General features: G+C 55.2%; 1 protein-coding gene across 2 annotated transcripts; it reads right to left on the bottom strand.

Annotated features, from left to right (window-relative positions):
* Positions 1-674: 674 nt before the first annotated feature.
* LOC142024377 (galectin-9-like) lies at positions 675-21,509 on the bottom strand. Of its 2 annotated transcripts, XM_075016335.1 has the most exons (11): positions 21,379-21,509; positions 19,495-19,583; positions 16,529-16,727; positions 15,105-15,224; positions 14,335-14,388; positions 13,672-13,719; positions 8,000-8,044; positions 5,863-5,892; positions 4,837-4,925; positions 4,074-4,236; positions 675-1,286 (listed from the first exon to the last, which is right to left on the bottom strand). In XM_075016335.1, the coding sequence occupies exons 1-11, from the start codon at positions 21,406-21,408 to the stop codon at positions 1,143-1,145; spliced, it is 1,011 nt and encodes a 336-aa protein (XP_074872436.1). In that variant the 5' UTR covers positions 21,409-21,509; the 3' UTR covers positions 675-1,142. The 2 variants fall into 2 exon arrangements, with proteins under 2 accessions (XP_074872436.1, XP_074872437.1); XM_075016336.1 differs by lacking the exon at positions 8,000-8,044 and having other exon boundaries at positions 678-1,286.
* Positions 21,510-22,104: the final 595 nt, after the last annotated feature.

The following is a 22,104-nucleotide window of genomic DNA, read 5'->3' as shown; positions in this document are numbered from 1 at the left end:
CTTCACAAAACAAAGAACAGTCCCTTGGCACCTTAAGACTAACAATATTATTTATGAGGTGATGAGCTCTCATGGGACGGACCCACTTCTTCAGATCTGGAGAATTACTGAGAGTAAGCTGAAGAAGTGGGTCCTTCCCATGAAAGCTCATCACCTAATAATGAATATTGTTAGTCTTTAGGGTGCTACAGGACTGCTTTCTCACTTCCAGAGTGTTAACCATGCTGGTCTGTGTCAGTAAAACCAACAAGGAGGCTGGTGAGACCTTAAAGACTAACAATGGCTGCGTCTACACGTGCACGCTACTTCGAAGTAGCGGCAGTAACTTCGAAATAGCGCCCGTCACGTCTACACGTGTTGGGCGCTATTTCGAAGTTGAAATCGACGTTAGGCGGCGAGACGTCGAAGTCGCTAACCCCATGAGCGGATGGGAATAGCGCCCTACTTCGACGTTCAACATCGAAGTAGGGACGTGTAGACGATCCGCGTCCCGCAACATCGAAATAGCGGGGTCCTCCATGGCGGCCATCAGCTGGGGGGTTGAGAGATACTCTCTCTCCAGCCCTTGCGGGGCTCTGTGGTCACCGTGGGCAGCAGCCCTTAGCCCAGGGCTTCTGGCTGCTGCTGCTGCAGCTGGGGGTCCGTGCTGCATATACAGGGTCTGCAACTAGTTGTTGGCTCTGTGTATCTTGCACTGTTTAATGAAAGTGTGTCTGGGAGGGGCCCTTTAAGGGAGCGGCTTGCTGTTGAGTCCGCCCCGTGACCCTGTCTGCAGCTGTGCCTGGCTCCCTTATTTCGATGTGTGCTACTTTGCCGTGTAGACGTTCCCTCGTTGTGCCTATTTCGATGTTGGGCTGAGCAACGTCGAAGTTGAACATCGACGTTGCCAGCCCTGGAGGACGTGTAGACGTTATTCATCGAAATAGCCTATTTCGATGTCGCAACATCGAAATAAGCTATTTTGAAGTTGGGTGCACGTGTAGACGTAGCCAATAAGTCCTAATGAACTTGTTAGTCTTTAAGGCTTGGTAGTGAAGCTGTTGAACGAAGAAGAGGAGAGAGCTGCGAACTGGCATGTAAGATGCAGCATGATGGTTTGGCTCAAATATGGAGAACTGAGTGGCTTGGGGGGGGACTCTCCATCAGTACTGCACGCAGGAGAGTGTCACATCTCCCAGTATCTCCAGCTGGTCCACCTGGTTGGCAGGGATGCGATGGATGTAGTCAAACGCGTGCAGGCCGTTCACCGAGACCTGGTAGCAGTTCCTGGTGTTCGTTATCTCCATCTGGAGGAGAGAGAGGAGTTAAATTTGTGTGTCCTGACACACACACGTTCATGAACAGCCATCACCCTGATAACACACGGCCCAGAGGAGCTGTCAGCTCATCTTGCGACACATTGGCCAAGAAGATGCCGTTGAAGCCAAGCAAACATTCTCTGGACCTGCGGATATGATGCCACATGAATGCCTGAATCTCAAAACCCCAAATGTAATGCGTCCTAACACAGCACCGGTGATAAAACAGCAGCTGGCTTCTCTTCCGGACTGCCCCGTGCCTTACACAATCACAGAGTAGGTATTCTGAGTTCAGGGCATGCAGGGTGGCTGATGGCAAGTCCACCCTGGCTTCCTCAGAAGTATCTTTAAAAGACTGGTTTGAGTCCAAAAGTTTATCGACTTGGGAAAGGCAATGAAGGGGGAGGGCAGATCACAGGAGATAAAAACTACATTTCAAAAAAACCTATATGAAACGAACGCTAAAGTTGCAACGTCAAGGACTCCACAGGATGTCGGCACAGGGGCGCCGCATGGGGATGCACGAGGGTCCTACCCCCCACGCACACACTCACTGTCAGTGTTGAGCGTGGGGGGCTGCCCTGGAGTGGCTCAGTCTAAGAGCAACACAACCCCAAGCGAGTTCTCACACGGTTCTGGGTCCACACCACTCTGAAGGAGGGGTGGGACTGGCCCCGTGCTCACCAGAAGCAGTGCAGGGCTTCTGTAAGAAGAGGCAGGTGGAGGTGGAGCAAGGCTGGGGGTGCGTGGCTTAGGGTGGATGGGTTTTGGGTGCGGGGCATGTGGACCGCACCCCTCCTGGAGTCTCTCTCACCAGTCACCCAAGTGTAGGCTATTGCCCAACAACCTCAACTCCTCTGTCCTGTGTGTGAGTATCATGGCATAGCCTTTAGTTACACACCTTCATAGAAATGGAGGACTGGAAGGCTACAGCTACACAGCAGCCCTGTTCGGGGATGGACACCTACCTGCCCCCGCACCACCATGGAGAAGCTGCTCTTGTGCCAGAGGACTTTCCAGGCGACTGGTCTCAGGCCACAGATGCTCAGATGGGACTGTTGTGATCACCCCTTGGAAGCTATGAACCACCCTGCCTCTGCTCCTTACCCCTCTGCCTCTTACTGCCCGGGCCCAGCAGCCGGGGCACTGGGAACACAGGAGAGACAATCTCCTGCTCTCCACGCTGGAGCCTGACAGGAGGAGCAAGGGCAGGAAAAGCCCAGGGCAGGCCTGGGGTGGAGCAGGCTCGGTGCAGAGAGCAGCTCTTTGGAGAATAACCCTGCCAGCCTCTAACACGCCTCTGCTGGGCACGTGCGAAGTGCCATTTGCACTGGTGCACACGTGGGCTGCAGTCGGGTGGATTTTCTCTGGGACAGCAAAGGGCGTGTCCCTGGCACCGGGGTGATAACCCTGCCCAATTTTTGAACACCAGCTCGACAGCACAGGGGCTCCACCCACAATGGGATGGAGACCCCCAGCTGCCAGGCTAGGCATCTCAGGCCAAACTTCAGGACCTCGGAATGCTGCTCCACTGTTCCCTGAGCTGCCAGAATCCTCTGGGTGGGTGGTCCCTGGGAGAGACTCATCAGCTGGTTTGCCCAGCGCCCACAGCCTCCCGGAGCCAGCAGTGGGTTGTACATCTGCACGTCTTGGTGCACACAGCACAATTTATTCCTCACAGGGAAACGTGTATTTATCCTGGGTGGGGAAAATGAGAGGAAATGCTGCTCTGGGTGGCTTCATTTCTCCTGTCTGAGCCTCCCAGCCCCCTGCAGGTGGATGTGGGCCCAGGGCTGGCAGCTGGCTAATGCTGGACTCCTGAGGGGATTGACAAACTTGATAGGACTTGCCTGATCTGCTGGCCAAGCTTTGGAGCCTGTCTACTAGATGCAGCCTGGTACAATGAGGTGGGAGTGCCCCTTGCCAGAGGTTTATTTTGGAGATATGCACCTCCTAGAGCCAGAAGGGACCTTGGGAGGCCATCTACTCCAGCCCCCTGCCCTCTTGGCAGGGCCAAGCCCCATCCCTGACATTTGCCCCAATCCCTAAATGGCCTCCTCAAGGATTGAGCTCACAACCCTGGGGGTTTAGCAGGCCAATGCCCAAACCACTGAGCTATCCCTCCTCTTGGGTCACTTTGCCCGGGGATGTGGGCCATGAGCAGGCCTGCTGAGGTTGGGGTGGGAATGGGCAGGTGCCCTGGGCCCCAGCATTTCAAAGGGACCTGGAGCTCCAGCCGCGGCTGTGGCTGCTTTGAAGTGCTGTGGTGGTGGGCGCTCCAGCTGCCCGTAGCAGGGAGGGAGTGGGACTGCGGGGCTCAGGGAGCTAGCGAGGGACCTGGCGCCAGCAGCAGGCATTGGGCCCACCAATGTGGGGGAAAGGATGGATTGGGGCAGGGCAGGAGTGGGAAGAGGTGGGGGAGGCAGGGCCTGGGGGGACGGGAGGGGCAGGGACAGGGCTTGGAGATGGGGTGGAATGGGGCAGGCAGGGTGAGGAGGTGGAGCAAGGGAGGCAGTGTGCGGGAAGGGGAGGAGCAGAGCAGAGCAGGGGCAGGGCTTGCAGAAGGGGTGGGGTAGGAAGAGGCGGGGTCTGGGGTGGAGCGGGGGTTGTCCCTTGGAGGGGCTGGGCTAGGGGCGGCATGGGGAGGAGGCACATGGCCAGCGCCTCCCTCATGTCCCTCCCCATCAGTCAGCACTGCCTGATCCCCGCCTGCACAGCCCCCCGGCTGCTGCAGGGAGCAGGGCCCATGCCGCAGGGCGCGGCCTGGAGGCTCACCTGGAAAGCCTGGCCGGGCGAGAAACGCATGGGGCCGTGCCGCTCCTCCGAGCCCCAGCTGCCGTGGGTCTGGGTGTTGCGCACCAGCGCCATCTCCTTCAGCCGGGGGCTGATGTGCAGGGCGATGTTGCCGGAGAGGCTGTTTCTCAGATTGACTTGAAAGCTAGGAGGTGGGAGATGGGGTTTGTTCAGCGCCAGCCACCACCAGGGCGCAGGGAGAGGGGCCAGAGCCGTGTCACACCCCCCAGGCACTGGCTCCCACGCAGGTTTCATGAGATGTTCCCACGCCCAGCTCCTATCCCAGCCGGGATTTCCTACCTGCAACTCTTCCAAGGCCCGGCGATACACAAGGGCCCAGAGCTACTGGCTCTTGCAGTGTCTGGAGTCCTCAGCCCTTTACATGGCTGCGTGCACCCTGCGGGGGTCACTGAGGGCTGCTAATCCCCAGCCCCACCCTTTCTGGGGGCAAGGAGCAGCTCCCTTCCCCGCCACCTTGCCCAGGAGCCCAGCAAGTCTGTCGGCCCCTCTGCTTCAGCCTTGTGTCTCCAGACCATGCTGCGTGGGGAGAAGGGGGGCTGCCCCCCACTGGGCCTAGCGATCATCCCAAAGGAGGACGAACAGTTGTGTTTGTTAGCGGCTGCTCCCAGCGTCCCATCCCAGGCTGCCACCTACCAGCTGTGTCTGTGAGAGGGTCTCCGGGTGCCCTTACGCGTGGGCCTGAGGTTCCACCCCCCATTCCCCTCCAGGCTGTACTGAAACCCACCTGTGTGCATAGAAAGGCACGTTCCCCACGATGGTGATCTTGCGGGCTTGGGACAATGTCCCTGGGAGGGCCACTTGGAAGGGGACGGCCTGAAAAGAGAACCCAGAACCTCACAGGTCACAGCAGCCCCAGGTGAGGCGGGGTGGGGGGGGAGTCATAACCCCAGATTGGGGCTGAAGGCTGACAGACCTGGCCCAGGGATGGCATTGTGGCCGAGGGACAGGGGACCCCTCTATGCCTGCCAGGCCCTGGAAGGGCAGTGTGGCTACAGAGGGTGGTTACCAGGTCTGTTGGTGACGGATCAGTTGTGTCTAGGTCAGGGCAGCTCTGTGCAGCGAGCTCAGCTAGGTGCTGCCCTGGTATGATGAAGTGGGGTTTGCAAGGATTTGGTTCCCCTTGTTACAGTGCATGTGTTTCCTACTGTCTTGTAGTAACGCCAGGTGGGTGCCTCAGTTTCCCTGGGCACGGCACTAATGCATAGATGGAGGTTCAGGGGGATGACTGCTCCCACTGTAGACAATGGCCCTCTAGGCTCTTTGTAACCTAGGCAACCAGGTGACACCATTTGCCTGGGAAACAGGACAAAGGCAGAAGAAGGGGCCTGATGGTTTGAATTTGAACGGGGCAGCTGGGGAGTGGGGCAGTCTCGGCTGGCTGGAGAGGAAAGGTGGAGAGCTGGGGCCACGGCTCTGACCCCCTCTCGCCAAGCTGGATTGTACTGGGGGCTTCTGGCTTCTGTGCTGACAAGTCTATTCTCCCTGCTGAATGACAGCCCCATCTGACTGCAGATGGGGGTGCAGGGCCTGGGGACCCCCCCCCCACTCCCTGGCACCTGGGGCACAGGGTGAAGCTTCTGCCCAGAGCAAGCCACGTTGCGTGGCCTGGAGAGTGTATTGATGTGAGCAGCTAGAAGGGAGACTGAGGAGCTGAGCCAAGGCAGGGACCCCCCTGCGCAGATAAGCCAGAAAATCCGGTCTGCGGCTCAGCTCCCCCTCATTCCGTCCCGCAGTTTGGCTGGGTACTCACAGGGTTGGTCAAAGTCACAGGAGCCTTGAGCTGGGGAGAGAGGACAGGAAGACAGTCAGAACAATCCCTCCTACATCACTGTGTAACTCCCCTCACCCCGGCTAGTGCTGGCTGAGGAGTGCCAGGCCTTAGCCACTGACTGGAGGCCTCAGCACCTCTCTGGTGTGGGGTCTGCACCAGGCCTTCCTTGTGCTTTGACAAGCCATTGCGCACAATCCTGCCTGGTCGGTGTTTCCTCTGCAGGGCGCAGTGAAGGCCATGGGGGGACCTCGTGAAAACAGAGGCCTCAGCGCCCTTTGTTTCCCAGAAGAGAATCCGTGTCCACTGCTCAGGACTCTGGAGCAGCCCTACACTAACAAACCCGGGTGCTTGTCCTGAGCAGCCTGGGTCTTCCTGCTGCTGGCTACAGGGCATACGTCTCTCCTGTGCACCCTGCCTCCAGCCTGTGCCCTGGGTTGCCTCCTGAGCAAAGCTTCCCCTGAGCTTGCTTCTGACAGGAGCTCCCCCAGCCTCGTTAGCAGCTTTGACTTAAGAACCACTCGTAAAACCTGCTAACAATGGTGCCTGGGAGGAAAGAGACAGCAACTGATAGGTCTGTTATGGGGAAAATAGAAACCCCAGGGAAGTCCGGTTTCTCCTGCTTTCCAGGGCCTGGACCTGGCCCCAGATGTGCTGGGAATCATGGTGTCTCCAGGACAGGGGCACCCCAGGCAGCCAACGCACACTTCCACCTGCCAGCGTGCCCCACCTCTGCCAGGGCAGGGCCAGCTCTGCCGAGGAAACAGGCACTCTGCACCTTTGGCCTATTTGAGTCTTCACCTTTCCATCAAGGCCATGGAGGGGCAGCGGTGACGGGTCAGTGCCACCAGGAACTGAGCTGAGGTCCATCGAACTCATTGTGCCGCTGAGAATTGTGGGAGACGGTCTTGTTTCAAGCAGCATGAGATGGACCAAGCTGCCAGGCCAGGAGGTTGGCATGAACAATAAAAGAGAGCTGGAATTGCTGAAGGGCAAGGGGATATGGGATGGCTTGTAAGGGCAGCCTCGGGAAGGGAAGGCGTCTGTCTGAGCCCAGGAGCTATCTCACGGCAGATGCAGCCAGCCAGTGGGTGGAGACATCCAGGAAGGAAGCACAAAGCCAATCCCAGGGCAGTAAAAGACAGGAGAGGAAACCTAATGCAGGCAAAAGAAAGCAGAACACAAATATTGGAAGTGGCCAGTGGGACGTCCAAAGAAGCTTTTGTGTTGCTAACAGCTCTTCCTCCTCCACGTAACCAGGAGCAGAGTATCAGTTCTGTTGAGGTGCGCAGAAATAAACTGGGCTGAGCTGCAGCAAAGTCTCAATGAATCGACAGACCTGGCAAGATCCCAGAGAGACCAGGAAAGCCATCACCCAGCACTGATATAAAACAGGCCTACAGGAGAAGCTACAGTTTGGGAGTGCATAAGAACTGGCTGGCAGGGATTCGTATTTCCATGAGCTCAGTACTGATGTGCAGGAGAGGCAGGTTCCCTGTGGATTCATCTCTCCAGATAAGCACAAAGTCAGGGAGGGGGCTCAGCTGCACAGGTGGGGCTCGGTGAAGCCAGATCTCCCCATTGACAGGATGGAATAATCTGGGAGAGGACAGCAGTGCAGAGCGAGAGCTGAGACGCCTACGGAAATGCAACCACAATGTCTTTACAGTGGGTCAAAGGAAGCACCTTTTTACCCAGCAGCTAAGCAGTGTGCAGAATTCACCCCCATGGGACAGCACAGAGATCAGAGATGAAAGAGACCAGCTGGGTCATGCGTGCCGGGGCCTTCTCAACAGCGTAGGGACATAGAACTGGAAGGGGCAGCCTGGGTAAGACTCCAGTTCCTGCAAGTTCTGTCTGCAGACCCTCTGGTCCACTCAAACTGGGAAATGCAGCTCCAGCAGCAGCACAGAAATCCCCTGAGTCACACATTTCCTGGATTTGCTCAGGCCAGCCGGACGCTGCTCTCCCCAGACCCTCACTAAGAATGCTGTTGCTGGGTCTGTGGATAGCTGGCTGCCCGTAGGAGAGCTCACTGCCCTCCCCACAGTTTTCAAACTGCCCCGCAGAGGGCCAGGCATGAGGTTAGGGCCATGCTGCATTGGGCTGTGCCTCCTACCAAAGCAGCTGACACCTGTCGTGGGAAGTTCTTCGCTTTCTTCATCTGCAAAGATAGAAGAGAGATTTCACAAGGCAGTCTGCGTGGCTGGTCCGCTGGTTATTCTGTCTGCCAGCTTGACTCTACCTGCGTGCAGGCCCTGCTCCATGAGCAGACTCCAGCGAGCCTGAGGCCCTTATCGGCTAAGCTGTTGCTGCAGCTGTTAGGCGGATGTTTTCAGCTGGTTCCTCTCCAGAATCAAATAGGGCCTCTCCATCTCTGATTTCTGAGAGCCCACCAGGCTGGGGTTTGGACCCAACAGAGCCAAGGGCTCTCAGCTGATGTTGCTTTGCTCTTCCGCATTGCCTTTTACCGTAGGCCAGGTCTAAACTACCAGGAAAAATCGACCTAAGACGCGCAACTCCAGCTACGTGAATTGCATCGCTGGAGTCGACATATCCAAAATCAATTTCTTCTGCTGTCTCCACAGCAGGAGGTCAATGGGAGAAACTCCCCCATCAACTTTTGTTTGTCACGAGGAGTACCAGGGTTGACAGTGGAGCCCTTGTGGTTCAGTCTAGAGTGGCCTCACTAGGTGCACTAAATTTAACCCAGGAGATCGACTGCCGTCAGGTTGATCTTCTGGTAAGTGTAGATGTACCCTCACTCCAACCACGATGCCTCTGTAGTGGGGCACATCCATCCCCCAAGGATGCACTGAGACTAGATCTAATCATAGACCACTGGAACTGGAAGGGATCTTGAGCGGTCATCGAGTCCAGTCCCCTGCCGTCATGGCAGGACCAAGCACCATCAAGACCATCCCCAATAGGCGTCTATCTAACCTGCTCTTAAATACCTCCAGTGATGGTGATTCTACAACCTCCCTAGGCAATTTATTCCAGTGTTTAACCACCCTGACAGGATTTTTTTCCTAATGGCCAACCTAAACCTCCCTTGCTGCAGTTTAAGCCCATTGCCTCTTGTTCTATCCCCAGAGGCCAAAGAGAAAAATTTTTCTCCCTCCCACTTGTAACCATCTTTTAGGTACTTGAAAACGAGTACCATGTCCCCTTTTAGTCTTCTCTTTTCTAAACTAAACAAGCCCAGTTCTTTCAGTCGTCCTCACAGCTCATGTTCTCGAGACCTTTAATCATTCTTGTAGCTCTCCTCTGGAACGCCTCCAATCTCCACATCTTTCTTGAAATGAAAATGGTGCTCTTTTTCCTTCCTGCTTTTATTCTGTTCTTTTCCGCCCAGTGTTCTTCCCTCGCAAGAATGACAGAGGTAAATTCTCTAGTCTATGCTCTGCTGACCAGATTAGATACTCATAAAGGTCCCGCGGGCCTTAAAGAGTAGCAAAACCAGGACTCCTCCCAGCTTTGCTCTGCAGTTAAAGAGGCTGTTCTGCCTTCAGCCCCACCAGAATTTGTTACAGGTTAAGCACCATGTTTTTGAAAAACAAGAACTGGCCCGGATCTCTAGACAAATAATGAACCTGTTGATACCACTCTGGAGGCTCAGTTAATAATGTTCCCCTGGGGTCACCTAAATCAGTCTCTGCTTGATGGTTTTTTGCTATGTCTTGATGCAGAGAGTAACTTACCATCTTGGATTGGACTATTAGGCCATCTAGCTGGACATCCTGCTCAGGGGCATTATGTGCAGCTACAAAGCACAGTAAGGCTACGTCTACACGTGCACGCTACATCGAAAAAGGCTATTTCGATGAATAACGTCTACACGTCCTCCAGGGCTGGCAACGTCGACGTTCAACTTCGACGTTGGGCAGCACCACATCGAAATAGGCACTGTGAGGGGACGTCTACATGCCAAAGTAGCACACATCGAAATAAGGGTGCCAGGAACAGCTGCAGACAGGGTCACAGGGCGGACTCAACAGCAAGCCGCTCCCTTAAAGGGCCCCTCCCAGACACAGTTGCACTAAACAACACAAGATCCACAGAGCCGACAACTGGTTGCAGACCCTGTGCATGCAGCATGGATCCCCAGCTGCAGCAGCAGCAGCCAGAAAGCCCTGGGCTAAGGGCTGCTGCACACAGTGACCATAGAGCCCCGCAGGGGCTGGAGAGAGAGCATCTCTCAACCCCTCAGCTGATGGCCACCATGGCGGACCCCGCTATTTCAATGTTGCGGGACGCAGATCGTCTACACGGGCCCTACTTCGACGTTCAACTTCGAAGTAGGGCGCTATTCCCATCCCCTCATGGGGTTAGCGACTTCGATGTCTCGCCGCCTAACGTTGATTTCAACTTCGAAATAGCGCCCAACACGTGTAGCCATGACAGGCACTATTTCGAAGTTGGCGCCGCTACTTCGAAGTAGCGTGCATGTGTAGACGCGGCCTAAAAGTCCTCAGCTATGCATTCAGCTAAGTGTAAAATCCTGCACATGGATCAACCTTTGCTCTGAAACATGAGATGTACTTACCCCCAGCCAACAGGATGACCGCCACCGTGGGTCCTAGGGCCAGGTGGGAGGAGGGTCAAACTCTATGTCCCCCAGAAGGGGTGGAGCCAAGGGCAGAAGGGGTATTGCCTAGGGTCACAGCAATTCAAAGGGCTCCGGAGCTCAGGCTACCAGCAGTGCTGCAATACCAGTGGCTGGATGTCTGGAGTCCTCTGTAACACCAGGTCCCTATGCAACTGCCCCATCAGCAGGCTCGTCCCCGGCAGATGCTATCGACATTGTTAATAGAAGAAAGCAACAACTTCTAATGGTTAAAGCAGGAGTGGATGATGTAGCGGCATTGTGTGCAGAAGTAACTAGTACCAGAAAGGCATCGCAGTTGAAATCTATTGGCATGCTGTACTGCTTGAACCAATGGGGCTCCAGCCAAAGTGAACCCTGGACATTGTAGTGCAGAAGAGAGACCAGACAGGCCTTTCCTGAAATGACCAGTGCACTGTGGGATAGCAGTGGGAGGACAGAAGGAACAAAGATAATGCGAAGTGGTACTTAATAGAAAACCCAAGAAAGCTCATTACCTAATAAATACAATTGTTTGTCTTTAAGGTGCTACAAGACTGCTTTTGGGTTGGTTGGTTTTTTGTTTATTTGTTTGTTTGTCTGTTTGTGAAGCTACAGACTAACACAACTACTCTGAGTCTTCATAAAAATGAATTCATCCGGTGAAACTAGTATTAATTAGCTTTGCTGTTGCTAAGCAAACACACGTTTTTATGCGGTTCAAAAGAGTTGCTTGTGTGTGAGTTTAGGCGTGATTTTTTTCACACTCCTGACCCACAAAAAAGCTAGTGTAAATGCACGCTTCCTGTCCTCAGCACACACCTCAAACGTGCCATCGGCACCTTCCTGCAGTTGTTACCACGTGGATTTACTCAAAACGAGACCAGAAGTGAGCAAGAGCCACGGGACGTGGAAGGAAACAGCCTCTTTGGAGCATTTGCTGGAGGAAACTGGCAAAACAAACCCTGTACTTGCATTTACCACTGACTGTGACACAACCCTAATTCTAGGGGTTACAGTCAGCCCAGCAGGGAACAGAAACAAGGGTGTCAGATGGACCAAAATTAACCATCACAGTCTGAGTACCAAATGAAACAAACGCATCCAAATTGCAGACCCAGGATTACTCAGGGAATCATTTCAAAATTAAATCAGAGATGACTCTCAGACAATCATAAATGAACAGGGGGACATTCAGCAAATAAACTCAGTCAGTCTGTCTAGAGCTGTAGCACATTAACTGAAGGGGCTAGCATGTTTAATGAAGTCACATCTTTTAAGTCGCACTGGGAGGGAATGACCTGGAAGATGTGGAGCAGTTCACCTACTTGGGGAGTATTATGAGCAGAGATGGAGGAACAGACAAGGGTATCAATGCGGGGATAGGGAAAGCAACAGCTGCATTCAAGACTCTTTGTCCCAGATGGAGACCACAAATAATAACTGCGAAGACAAAACTGTGGCTCTTCAACACAAACATGAAGAGTTGTGCTCTTATCTGGATGCGAGATCCGGCGTACTAAAAAGTCCTCAAATCACAAGCTACAGACATCCATAAACAGGTGCCTGAGGTGCGTCCTTCACATCCAATGGCAAGACTTTATCACAAATGAGGAGCTTTGGAACAGCACAAGACAAGACCAACTGATGTTCAAATCAAGAGAAGAAGGTGGGGATGGCTAGACCACTCTCAGAAAACCACTATCCAGAATAGTCTGTCAAGCTCTCCCATGGAAAACGCAAAAGGGGAAGACCTCGGACAACATGGAGAGGATCTACTGAGACTGAAGGAAAACAACTGGGGTACTCCTGGAGTCAGCTAGAAGTTTTGTCCCGAGACAGAGTGAGGTGGAGGAGGTTTGCAGATGACCTATGCTCCACCCAGAGTACAAGGGTGTAAATCAAGTCATCCAGAGCTCTAACACATTAACTGAAGGGGCAAACATGTTTTATCAAGTCACATCTCTTTTCCCAAAGAGCTCATTAGCCCTGGGCATTGGGTGTGTGTCAGCCAAAGCCAAGGCGCAGAGTATTAAACAGTCTGGTCCAAGGACCTACAGGCAAGGGACTGACAGAGCAGCAACTCTGCAGAAAGGGGTTTGGGGATAACTGTGGATGAGAGGCTGGGTATGAACCAGCGGTGTGCCCATGTTGCCAAGATGGCTAATGGCGTATTGGGCTGCATTCATAGGAGCACTGCCAGCAGGTGGAGGGAAGTGACTATTCCCTTCTTTTTGGCACTGGTGAGGCTGCACCTGGAGTACTGCATCCAAATGTGAGTCCCCGCTACAGAAAGAATGTGGACAAACTGGAGAGAGTCCAGTGCAGGGCAACAAAAATAATTACAGCTTATGAGAGGCGGAGGGAATGGGGCTTATTTAGTCTATGGAAGACAAGAACGAGGTGAGGATTTGAGAGCAGCCTTCAGCTACCTGAAGGTAAGCTCTAAAGAGGATGGAGCCAGGCTGTCCTCAGTGGTGGAAGAAGACAGAACAAGGAGCAATGATCTCAAGGTGCAGTGAGGGGGGTCTAGGTTGGATATTAGGAAAAACTACATCACTAGGAGGGAGGGGAAGCACTGGACTGTGTTACCTAGAGAGGTGGTGGAATCTCCATCCCTGGAGGTCTTTAAGTCCCAGCTCGGCAAAGCCCTGGCTGGGGATGATTTACTTGGAGTTGGTCCAGCTTTGAGCAGGGGGTTGGACTCAATGACCCCCTGAGGTCTCTTCCAACCGTGTCATTCTAGGAGCAGCCGCTCTTTCTGTTGTCACGGTGCATAGCAAATTCTGCACAGTGTCTCTGCTCTTGCCTGCAGGTCCCTCTGACAGCTCCCGCTGCCCCCAGTGACTTGCTGAACACAGACTGCACAAACTGTTCCCCAGTTTAAATCTTCCGGCCCCCTTCCTCAGCGCATCCTGCTGGCCCACGAACACTCCCATCACAGGCCACCAGCTACTGCCCCAGCCAGGTCCAGGCTTTGGGGCCAGGAAGTCTTTTCTGCATCAGCTTTTCCATGCAGGAGTCATTGATATATCGTGTGCCTCCTCCACACCTCTGCAGCCTCACCCGGCATTGCTGTATAATATGCCAGGATTTAGGCCACCCTGCTTGGTCTCCCACCCCACCCTGCCTCTTCCTAGCCTAGGATCTCGTCCGAATCTGTGTGTGAGATCGACGTGTCTTGTCCGTCACTAAATACTCACTCTGGGAGCTGGAGCACCGAAGACTGGCTGGGCAAACGCTTGGGAGACCTGCAAGGACAGAGAGGCCAGCTAAGCACAGCATCTGAGAATCACAGCTTAAAACGCCCCTGCCTTGCATGGCGCAACTGAGTCAGAATTAAACAGCAACATCGTGGCACGACAAAGCAGGGGCCGGATCTCGCACCCCTCAAAGCCCAGAAAAAACCCCTCACAGAGGTGCCAAGGAAAAGGATTCCTGTAGGGAACGAGACCTGCTGCTCGCTTCACTTCTGCTGGTGTAAGGGACTTCCATCACTCACGGTCCAGAGTTACTGAAAGGGTTGCTGATGCTCTGGTCCTGAACCCCCCGGAGGGCAGGCTGCAAAGCAGCATTCCCTGGAAGCTGAGCACTTAGGTGGCTGCCCAGCTGACTAGCAGAGCAACCACAGCCACCCACAGGGGGCAGCCTGTGTTTCTATGCCTGCAGATGACTTGGTGCACGGAACAAAATTTATTCCACCTGTGGGCGGAAAAAAAAATTAAAGGGAACACTGGTGGCCAGAAACTGAAGCATTTTGGCCCCTGCACTTCTCCTGGAGCTTTCTCAGCTCACTTTTCCGGGCTGATCAGAGACACCGTCCCTCCTGCACGAGCAGATGATGGGAATGGAAGAGTTGTACTTACAGTGCTGGCGTGAAATCCATAAGCCGGGGCTGAGGCAGTATGAGCTTGTGGAGCCTAGACCCAAAGAAATACATTCAGGTACATTGGCGCACCTGGGATTTCAGGTAGGGTTACCGGCTTTGAACTTTCAAACGAGAGGACACGCCTAAGAGCGAGTGTCTGCGTGTCAGTATCTACCACTGCAAGCTGTATTAATGCGGTGTAGTGTATATATAGCACACTAGTACAACATGAGCGGCTAGATAGTGGTACAGATACATTCGGTTGCCCTATCTAAGGTACTGGAGAGAGCGCAGGGCAGTAATGGGAAGTCAAGGCCAACAAAGAGCTGCAGGCCTAGGTACTGAGCAGCTGCGATGCAGCAGCAGCTGGCACAACCCCAGAACAGTGCAAGAGCAAACTGATGGTGAGTTGGGGGGGAGGGGCTGGGGACTGGAGGTTGCATGTAACCCTTTGTGTGCGCCCCCCCCCCGACATGCACTGCACTGGGGAAGGGGGAGCAGCAGGGAGGCTGGAGGGAAGCCTTGAGTCCTGGGCCCCCAGCAGAAGTTGCCTGTAGTGGGGAGCAAAGCCTCAGTTCTCAGCAGAAGCCATGCAAGGGACAGGGAAGGAAGCCCCTGGTCCCTGGCAGAAGCTGCACGGTGGAGGGGGACCCTCAGCTGCAGAGGTCCCTGTCATTTGCAAGGCCAGCCCTGCCTGGGACAGTTGAGCGGTGTGTTAACACCACGTCCCTTGCCATGGGGGCTAACACAGCCAGAGCAGAGACTCACGCTCAGGTTTGTGAAGCTGATGCAGTTCACGGACACATTCCCATTGATCTCCAGGGTGTGCACGGTGTGAAGGGGGACGCGGTGATTGTATTCCAGGAAGTGCTGCCCATTCACCGAGACCTAGGGAGCAAGCAGAGGGAGGGCGAGGAGTGAGAAGAGGAGGCAAGCCACACCAGGGAGCTTCACGTCAGGGCTGCAGTTCCGCCAACCCCAGCATGCAAAAATGATGCCGTGCCCCAGCAAGTCACCAGGCCGGCTTCAAATAAAGAGTGTTGGACTCTGGCTATTTGCCTTCTGGATTTGCTTTTGCAAACTTTTCCCCACAGCCATGACAACTGGAAACCTAGTCGCTTTGGGGATTTTTTTTTAGTAAAGCTGAGAGACTGGTGGAATCACGTGAACTCCAGGAGCAGGGGCTTTAAGAAAAGCAGCGAATATTGTAAGACTCTGGGGCAGTGTTGCCTGTATTTTTTTCCCTCCATGGGCAGAACAAATGTTATGTGCAGACATGCACCACTGATAGGAACACGCTGCTGGCTGTGGGTGCTCTGCTAATCAGCTGGGCAGCACCTAAATCTCTCCTGGGCAGCTGCCCAAGTAGTCAGCTTACAGGACACCCTGATGCAGGGCTTTCCAGCCCTTGCTTGCTTCCTGAAAATGTCTCTGCCTGGGTAGACAGAAAGTCAGCATCTAGGAGAGGCTGAGAAGTGGTGGGCTTCAGCATGAGGAGGCTGAGCTGGCGCGGGCCTCGGGGCAAAGGCCTGGGAGCTTTTGGTGCTTACCCGCAGCCTGTCCAAACGCAGGAGTCACACGCTGCCCTGTGGGACTGGGAGCCACCCATCAGAAGCCTGTCACATTGTGCAACAGTGCTTTAAAAAATCTCCCCCTTGTAAGGGACCCCACCCTCTGCAGGGCAGTGGAGACAGACCTCAGCCTCCCCCCTCCCCACGAAACATGGTATCAGCTGTACTCCCTCAATGCTCAGGGCCTGAGCACGTGGCCCTGTTGCATCCCTCAGTGCCATCTCCAGGCCCCAGAGTCCCAGAGCAGCAGGTCCTGGCACCAGCCAGGTACCCCACGAGCCCAGACTGGTCTGTCCTGGCCTCCCCTCAAGCCGTGTTAACCCCAGCACATCTGTCATTGAAGCTTTTTTGGTCAGCTGCTGCCCAGCTGATTAGCAGAGCGCCCGCAGCTGGTGTGTTCTGTGGGCGGTGCACACCCACACGTAACAAAATTCATTCCGCCCCGGATGGAAAAAATGAGAGGGAACGATGCCCTAGACTAGTGTTCACAGCTGTGTCCTGTCCCACCCAGGGGAGCTGCTTCCCCTCCACCCGCCTGGCATGGCTAGCATCCCTTGATGGTCCCTGGGGCAGTGTGGAGCAGGGGGGTACCTACCCGGGCTGCGGGGGCCAGGCGCTCACCTGGTAGCAGTGGTTCTTGACGTTGATGATCAGCTCAAAGTAGGAGCCCAGCTGGAAGGGCATGTGGTAGGTCCGCTCCTCCTGACCCCAGCGGCCATTCTGCTCCGTATTGCACACGACCACCTGGCGGCTCTCGTTGAAACGCGGGTTGAAGTGGAAGGCGATGTCCCGGTTCCCGCACCGCAGGTTCACCGCAAATCTGAAAGTGAGCCGGACGGCGTGACCTGGGCTGCCCGCGCCGGGAGGAGAACTACCCTCACTGCGAGACCTCATGGGGGCGGCCCTTGGCACGGAGAGGGCCTGGGGGCTGCCTGGGTTAGGGGAGTAGGAGAGGACTTCCTGAGCCGGGTGTGGGGGGGGGCTGCCTGCGTTTGACAAGGAGTGGCCATGGGGGCTGCCTGCCCTAAGCGTGGGGGAAGGGGATCCTGGAGGGCTCAGAGGGAGCATGAGGGTGGGGTGGAGAGGAGGCCCTGTGGGGCAGGTAGGTTTGGGAGGGGGCTATGGGGTAAGGCTGGGAGACAATAGAAGGGGCCTTTCCTCTGGGACCTGCACAGAGGAAGGTGCCCTAAAGCAGGCCTGCCTACATAGGGAGAGGGAATAAGGCTTGAGGGGTGGGCGCCCCTTCCTTAAGGGGGGCATAAGGGGCTGTGCTGAGCCCAAAGGCCCCCTGCTGGAGAACTCAGGGCTCTGCCACACCTGTCCTAGAATGGGAGCAGTGCAGAGGTCCTCCAAGCAGGCTAGAGTGGCTGCATGGGCTGGAACCAATCAGGGCCTGGGAGGGCCATATAAAAAGGAGTGATAGCCCAGAGCAGAGTTGGTAGAGCTGCTGGGAGTGTGGGTGGAGCTGGGCTGTGGGAGGGGAGTGTAGTATGGCCACAGCTGGGGGGATTGGGGAAGCATCAGACTTCTGGCTGGTGGATGTGTTTGAGTGAAGGACAATTTGTGAGCAGGGACCACCAGGTGGCATTGCAGGAGCAGTGATGAGGACTGAGGCTGGGTTGGGTGTCCAGGAGAACAGGGGGAGGGCTGGTGGCAGCCGCTGGCCTGGGGGAGGGGGAGCGTGCCAGCCCCCAGGGCTTGGTACAGCCACCCCTCCTGCCCCATGTCTCCTTGTCCCGTGTTTGGGACAGGGAGAGCTGGTTGCTCTGTTTATTGGTCGTAGTTCTTTAAAAGTTGCTCTCTAGCGAATCTGACCCTGTGGCAGGTGAAGTGTACGATGGCGAGTTTCGCTTCTCCCAGCAGCACGCTTGCTGGCCAGCTGGGAGCCGTGCACAGCGATCGTAACGAACGCCAGAAGCCATCTCAGGGTTCCACTTGCAAGCGGAGGTTGGGCTGGAAGGAAGCGCTGGTCTGGAGCCCTTAGCGCCTTGTGGCGCTCCCAGTGCGTGGTATAACTCCACGGCATGCCCAGGATATATACCTCGCCAGAGCCGCCGCCGCTCCCGCCGCGCACTGCTCCCGCCGAGCAGTGGGGCGCGCGGGTGGCACGGCGGATGGTGCTCCCTGTGTGCGGCTCTGAGGCTCCCACGCAGGTTGTGGAGCACTACACAAGACACACAACCTCTTGTCGTACACAGCCAAAGTGCCTGGGCCGGGCCCCTGCTGGCTGGGGGAGGGGTGTGGCTGGCACAGTGTCACGGGGGGAGGTGGGGCAGAGTCTGAGGGGGTAGAATGGCTGATACTTTGAGCAGTGGCCTACTAGATGCAGCGTTGTGAGTTCAGCCCTCGAGAGGGCTAGTTCAGGATCTGGGGCAAATAGGTTTTTAAAGAAGAAAAAAGGGGCTGGGGGGAGCTTGGCCTGGCCAAGTAGGCAGGGGACTGGACTGAATGACCTCCGGAGGTCCAGTCCAGCTCTCTGAGATGTGCGTGTGGATGTGGAGGGGGAAGTAAGCTGGGGGCTCCAGCAGGAAGGCTCTGGCTGGCGGGAGCCGTTGGCTGCAGAAAGGGGGGTGGCGCATGCCCAGCTGGGCTTCCGGGGCTTTCTGCTGAGCCGCAGGCAGGCGGGTTAAAGGGCAGAGCCCTGCAAATCGGCGGGAGTTCCTCTGTAGCTGCAGCACCTGCAGGTGGGATGCAGGTATCTGCGGCTCATGTTCTCTGAGTACAGAGGTGGAGGCAGATACAAATGTCGTATCGGCCCAGGCCTCTGTTAAAGGGACGGGGGGGTGCATTCCCCAGCACTGCCTGAGCCCCTCCCTCCAGGCTGCCCTTGAGAGAGTGTAGTAGGGGGGTGAACCCCCCCCCCCGAGATTAGCATGCGGGGGGCATTGCTTGTTGTTCCCGATCCCCTCTGGGAAAAAGAGCAAAGCCCACAGCAGGTGTGCACCAATCTGCTGGCTGGGGGAGGGAGGGGGGCAGCAGACGAAGTGGCCCCAGCTGGGAGCTGCCCTCGTGCTCCCTGCGAGTGAGACAAGGGAACAGCAAACAACCGCCTGGTGCAAATCTTGGGGTGGGGGCTTGGACCCCCTCACTAAATAGTGCCCTGTACTCTCTGCACCCACATGTACCCCACCCCATCCCTGAGCCCCTCCTGCCACACACCTACTGCCCTGACCCCCATCCCTGACTCTGCACCTCCCCCACACATCTAGCCCCTGCCCTGAGCCCCTCCTCACACACCTCAACCCTGACTTTTGCACCCCCACACTTCTAGCCCCCTGCCCTGACCCCTGTACCCATCATGTCCCCACCCCCTGCCCCAAGACCCCTGCAGCCCATCCCACACTCAACATGCTGAGCCCTGTGCGGCTGAGCTGGTGGGGAAGAGAGATGGGGGGTGAAGGGAAGCCGAGGCTGGGAGGAGCCGAGCTCTGGGAAGGTGGCAGTGAGGACAGTTCCCTGAGTGGTGTGGTGAAGGAGGGAGCAGTAGTGGAGAGCTCTTGGGTGCTGGAGAGGGGAGGGATGTAGCTGGACCCAGCTGGAGGGGGGCCTGGGTGAGGTAGCTCACAGGAGGGGTAAGTAGCACCCACCTTTGTATGGAGGGTTCGACTCTTCCTTGGATTAACACCATCTTCCCATCACTCAGGCCTCCGAAGATGGGCCCAGAGAAGGGGACGCTCTGGAAAAAAAAAACACCCCACAGTTTTCAGGTCAGCTGAGGAACCCTGCACTGGGGTCTGGCCCCAGCAGCACAAGACCTGCCCTGGCCAGTAGGGGGCGGTAACTCCCACCAGGCCCTACTGCCGGCTCTCTGCTGAGGCTGCCGGCTTTCCGCTGAGGCTGCTCCTCTTGAGCCCTTGTGGCCGGGCAGCCTCCCTGCTGGAGCCCTGACTGGCTGACCAGCTGCCCTGATACTAGGGGCTATGATTTAAATAGACTAGCTTTGGCCACCGAACACTTTGTGGCTTTGACTGTATCGATGGAACACATCCAGGCTGGCCGGGGAGCACGGACGGGGGGTTTCATACGGAAAAAACTGCCGCACAGAATGCTCGAAAGCCGATCTCGAAAGCTTCTCTTAGAGGTCTTTTATTTTACAAAGTGCAAAAAAATAGCAAGAGGAAATCAGCTCAGAAGGACGCGAGGCGCTCGGGCGGGAGCACCGTTAGCAACCCTATAATTAAGCAGAAAACATTAAAAATTAAGTACAAACCCAGAACAAAACCACCCTATAAGGAGGGTGGCCATCCGTCCCGTATTGGGCGGGACGGTCCCGTATTGGATGCCAAAAAGGCGTCTCAACTTATTTTTTCAAAGGGACTTATTGTCCTGCATTTCTCCACCACCCACCTACCCACCTGCTGATCTTTTCTGTCAGCAGCTGCTGGCCGGAGAGCACTGGGCTGCTGTGTCTGTGCCATTTCCCTGAGGCATGAGGGCTGGGGGGGGGTGTCCACAGCTTTCCCAGGGTTGGTTGTGGGGGGGGGGGATCCGGGAGCAGCCACCCCATATCTCCCTGTCCCATATTTGGTCACCCTAACTGGATGGTTAGTGTTGTTCTTTTGTGCAACGATAGACAGGACTCCATTGTTCAAAAAAGGACCGTCCTTCCTTCAAGTTTAAAACATGTTTATAAAAATATACCTCTCTCACACAGCTGGAAGGGACCTTCCGGGGTCACTGAATCTCGTCCTCTGCTGTCACAGCAGGACCGAGCACTATACCTGACTCTTTTTTTTAAAATCTGTGTGCCCAGATCTCTCAAGAATGGCGCTCACACCTCTGGGTTTAGCAGGGTAACACTCAGACCACTGAGCTATTCCTCCCCGCCGATGAGAACAAACCACAAAACAGTAACAGAGAGGAAGCCGTGCTAGTCTATACACTATCAAACCAAGAAGTGGGTCTGTCCCACGAAAGCTCACCTAATAAACTATTTTGCTAGTCTTTAAAGTGCTACTTGACTGCTTTTTGTTTTAAAACCACAAAACAAATGAGGTATGGAAAATACTTTTAAGTTTTGTGTTTTTTAAAAATTTGTTGTTTTTACAGAAAGCGGCTGGAATATCAAAATACGTCACATTTGACAGGGGTTTTTTTTTTTTAAATGGGAGCAGTGTTTTTGCAGCTCCCTTTTGGCACAAGTCGCATAATCACTGTAGCATTATGACTTTGCAGGTATATTTATATTTACAACCATCAAAATACTATTCCAATACCTTAGCATTTTAGCTACATACTTAATGTCTTATTTTAGAAGGGAAAATAGTGCAAGCATCAAAAATTTTTCACGGAACGCAGTTTGAGAAATGCAGATACAGACATCTCGTATGGCCCGTGACTCTATTACACCCCCATGATGCCACCCCCACCCCCAGCTCCAATTTTTCACACTTGCCGGCTGGTCACCCCAGCCCTGCCCCGTGTCTCCTGCAGACACTGGGCATCTCCTGCTGCCACCCTGCCTCACTCACCGGGTTCAGAATAGGCTGCTGCAAAGCCATGCTGAGCTGCTTGGCCACTGAAGTAGTAACCCCAAGTGGCTCCTTGTTGTTCACTTGTCACTAAGTTTCGTTTCCTGAGCAGCAAGCCCAGAGCAGGGCGGTTTGTCTCTCTGCTGCCAAACGCCAGATCTTTGATTTAACCCCTGAATGTCAGCCCTGCTGGCAGGTCTGTCCCAGTGCTGCTGTCCGCACGGCTGATGCAAGGGAAGGTCAGGAATGTGCCCCTGCCGAGGCATGAGCCTGCCGGACACCGCTGCCCTCCCCTGCCCCGTGCTTTCGCAGTCTGCCACCCAGTCCCTTTCAAATGGAGTGGCTGGCGCTCACCCAGCTCTCAGCTGTTTACTTAGCTGCTTTGGAGCCAGCCGAGGAGCGTTGCCCTATCAAGGACACCCCAGTCTTTTGTGCTCCCCTGACCCATGGACACCTGTTGTGTGGGACTCCAGCACTGAGGCACACAGCCAGTGTTCGGGCTCATTTTTCTTCCATTCATGGGTGGAATAATTTTTATGTGCACCAAGGCCCATGCGGTTGGGCACCACCAATAGACACAAATGCTGCCAGCTGTGGGAGCTCTGTCCTCAGCTGGGAGGCACCTGACTCTCCCCTGGGCAGCCGCTCAAATGCTCAGCTTCCAGGGACTCCTGCACACGGTACATCCCTGGGAGTCCTCAGGGCCTGCTCCCTTGGGCGCGGCTT

The sequence above is a fragment of the Carettochelys insculpta genome, chromosome 22, assembly GCF_033958435.1.
Source record: "Carettochelys insculpta isolate YL-2023 chromosome 22, ASM3395843v1, whole genome shotgun sequence".
Lineage (NCBI taxonomy): Eukaryota > Metazoa > Chordata > Testudines > Carettochelyidae > Carettochelys > Carettochelys insculpta.
The sequence above is the reverse complement of the archived record's forward strand: the minus strand, read 5'-3'. Positions and strand labels throughout refer to the sequence as shown.

Excerpts from the sequence above, each read along its gene's own strand:
- LOC142024377 (XM_075016335.1), bottom strand. The coding sequence starts at position 21,408 with ATGGCTTTGCAGCAGCCTATTCTGAACCCG. Across the intron at positions 13,720-14,334 it reads ATGGATTTCACGCCAGCACT|GTCTCCCAAGCGTTTGCCCA; the intron begins GTAAGTACAACT and ends CTGTCCTTGCAG. Across the intron at positions 4,926-5,862 it reads CTGTGACTTTGACCAACCCT|GCCGTCCCCTTCCAAGTGGC; the intron begins GTGAGTACCCAG and ends TTCTCTTTTCAG.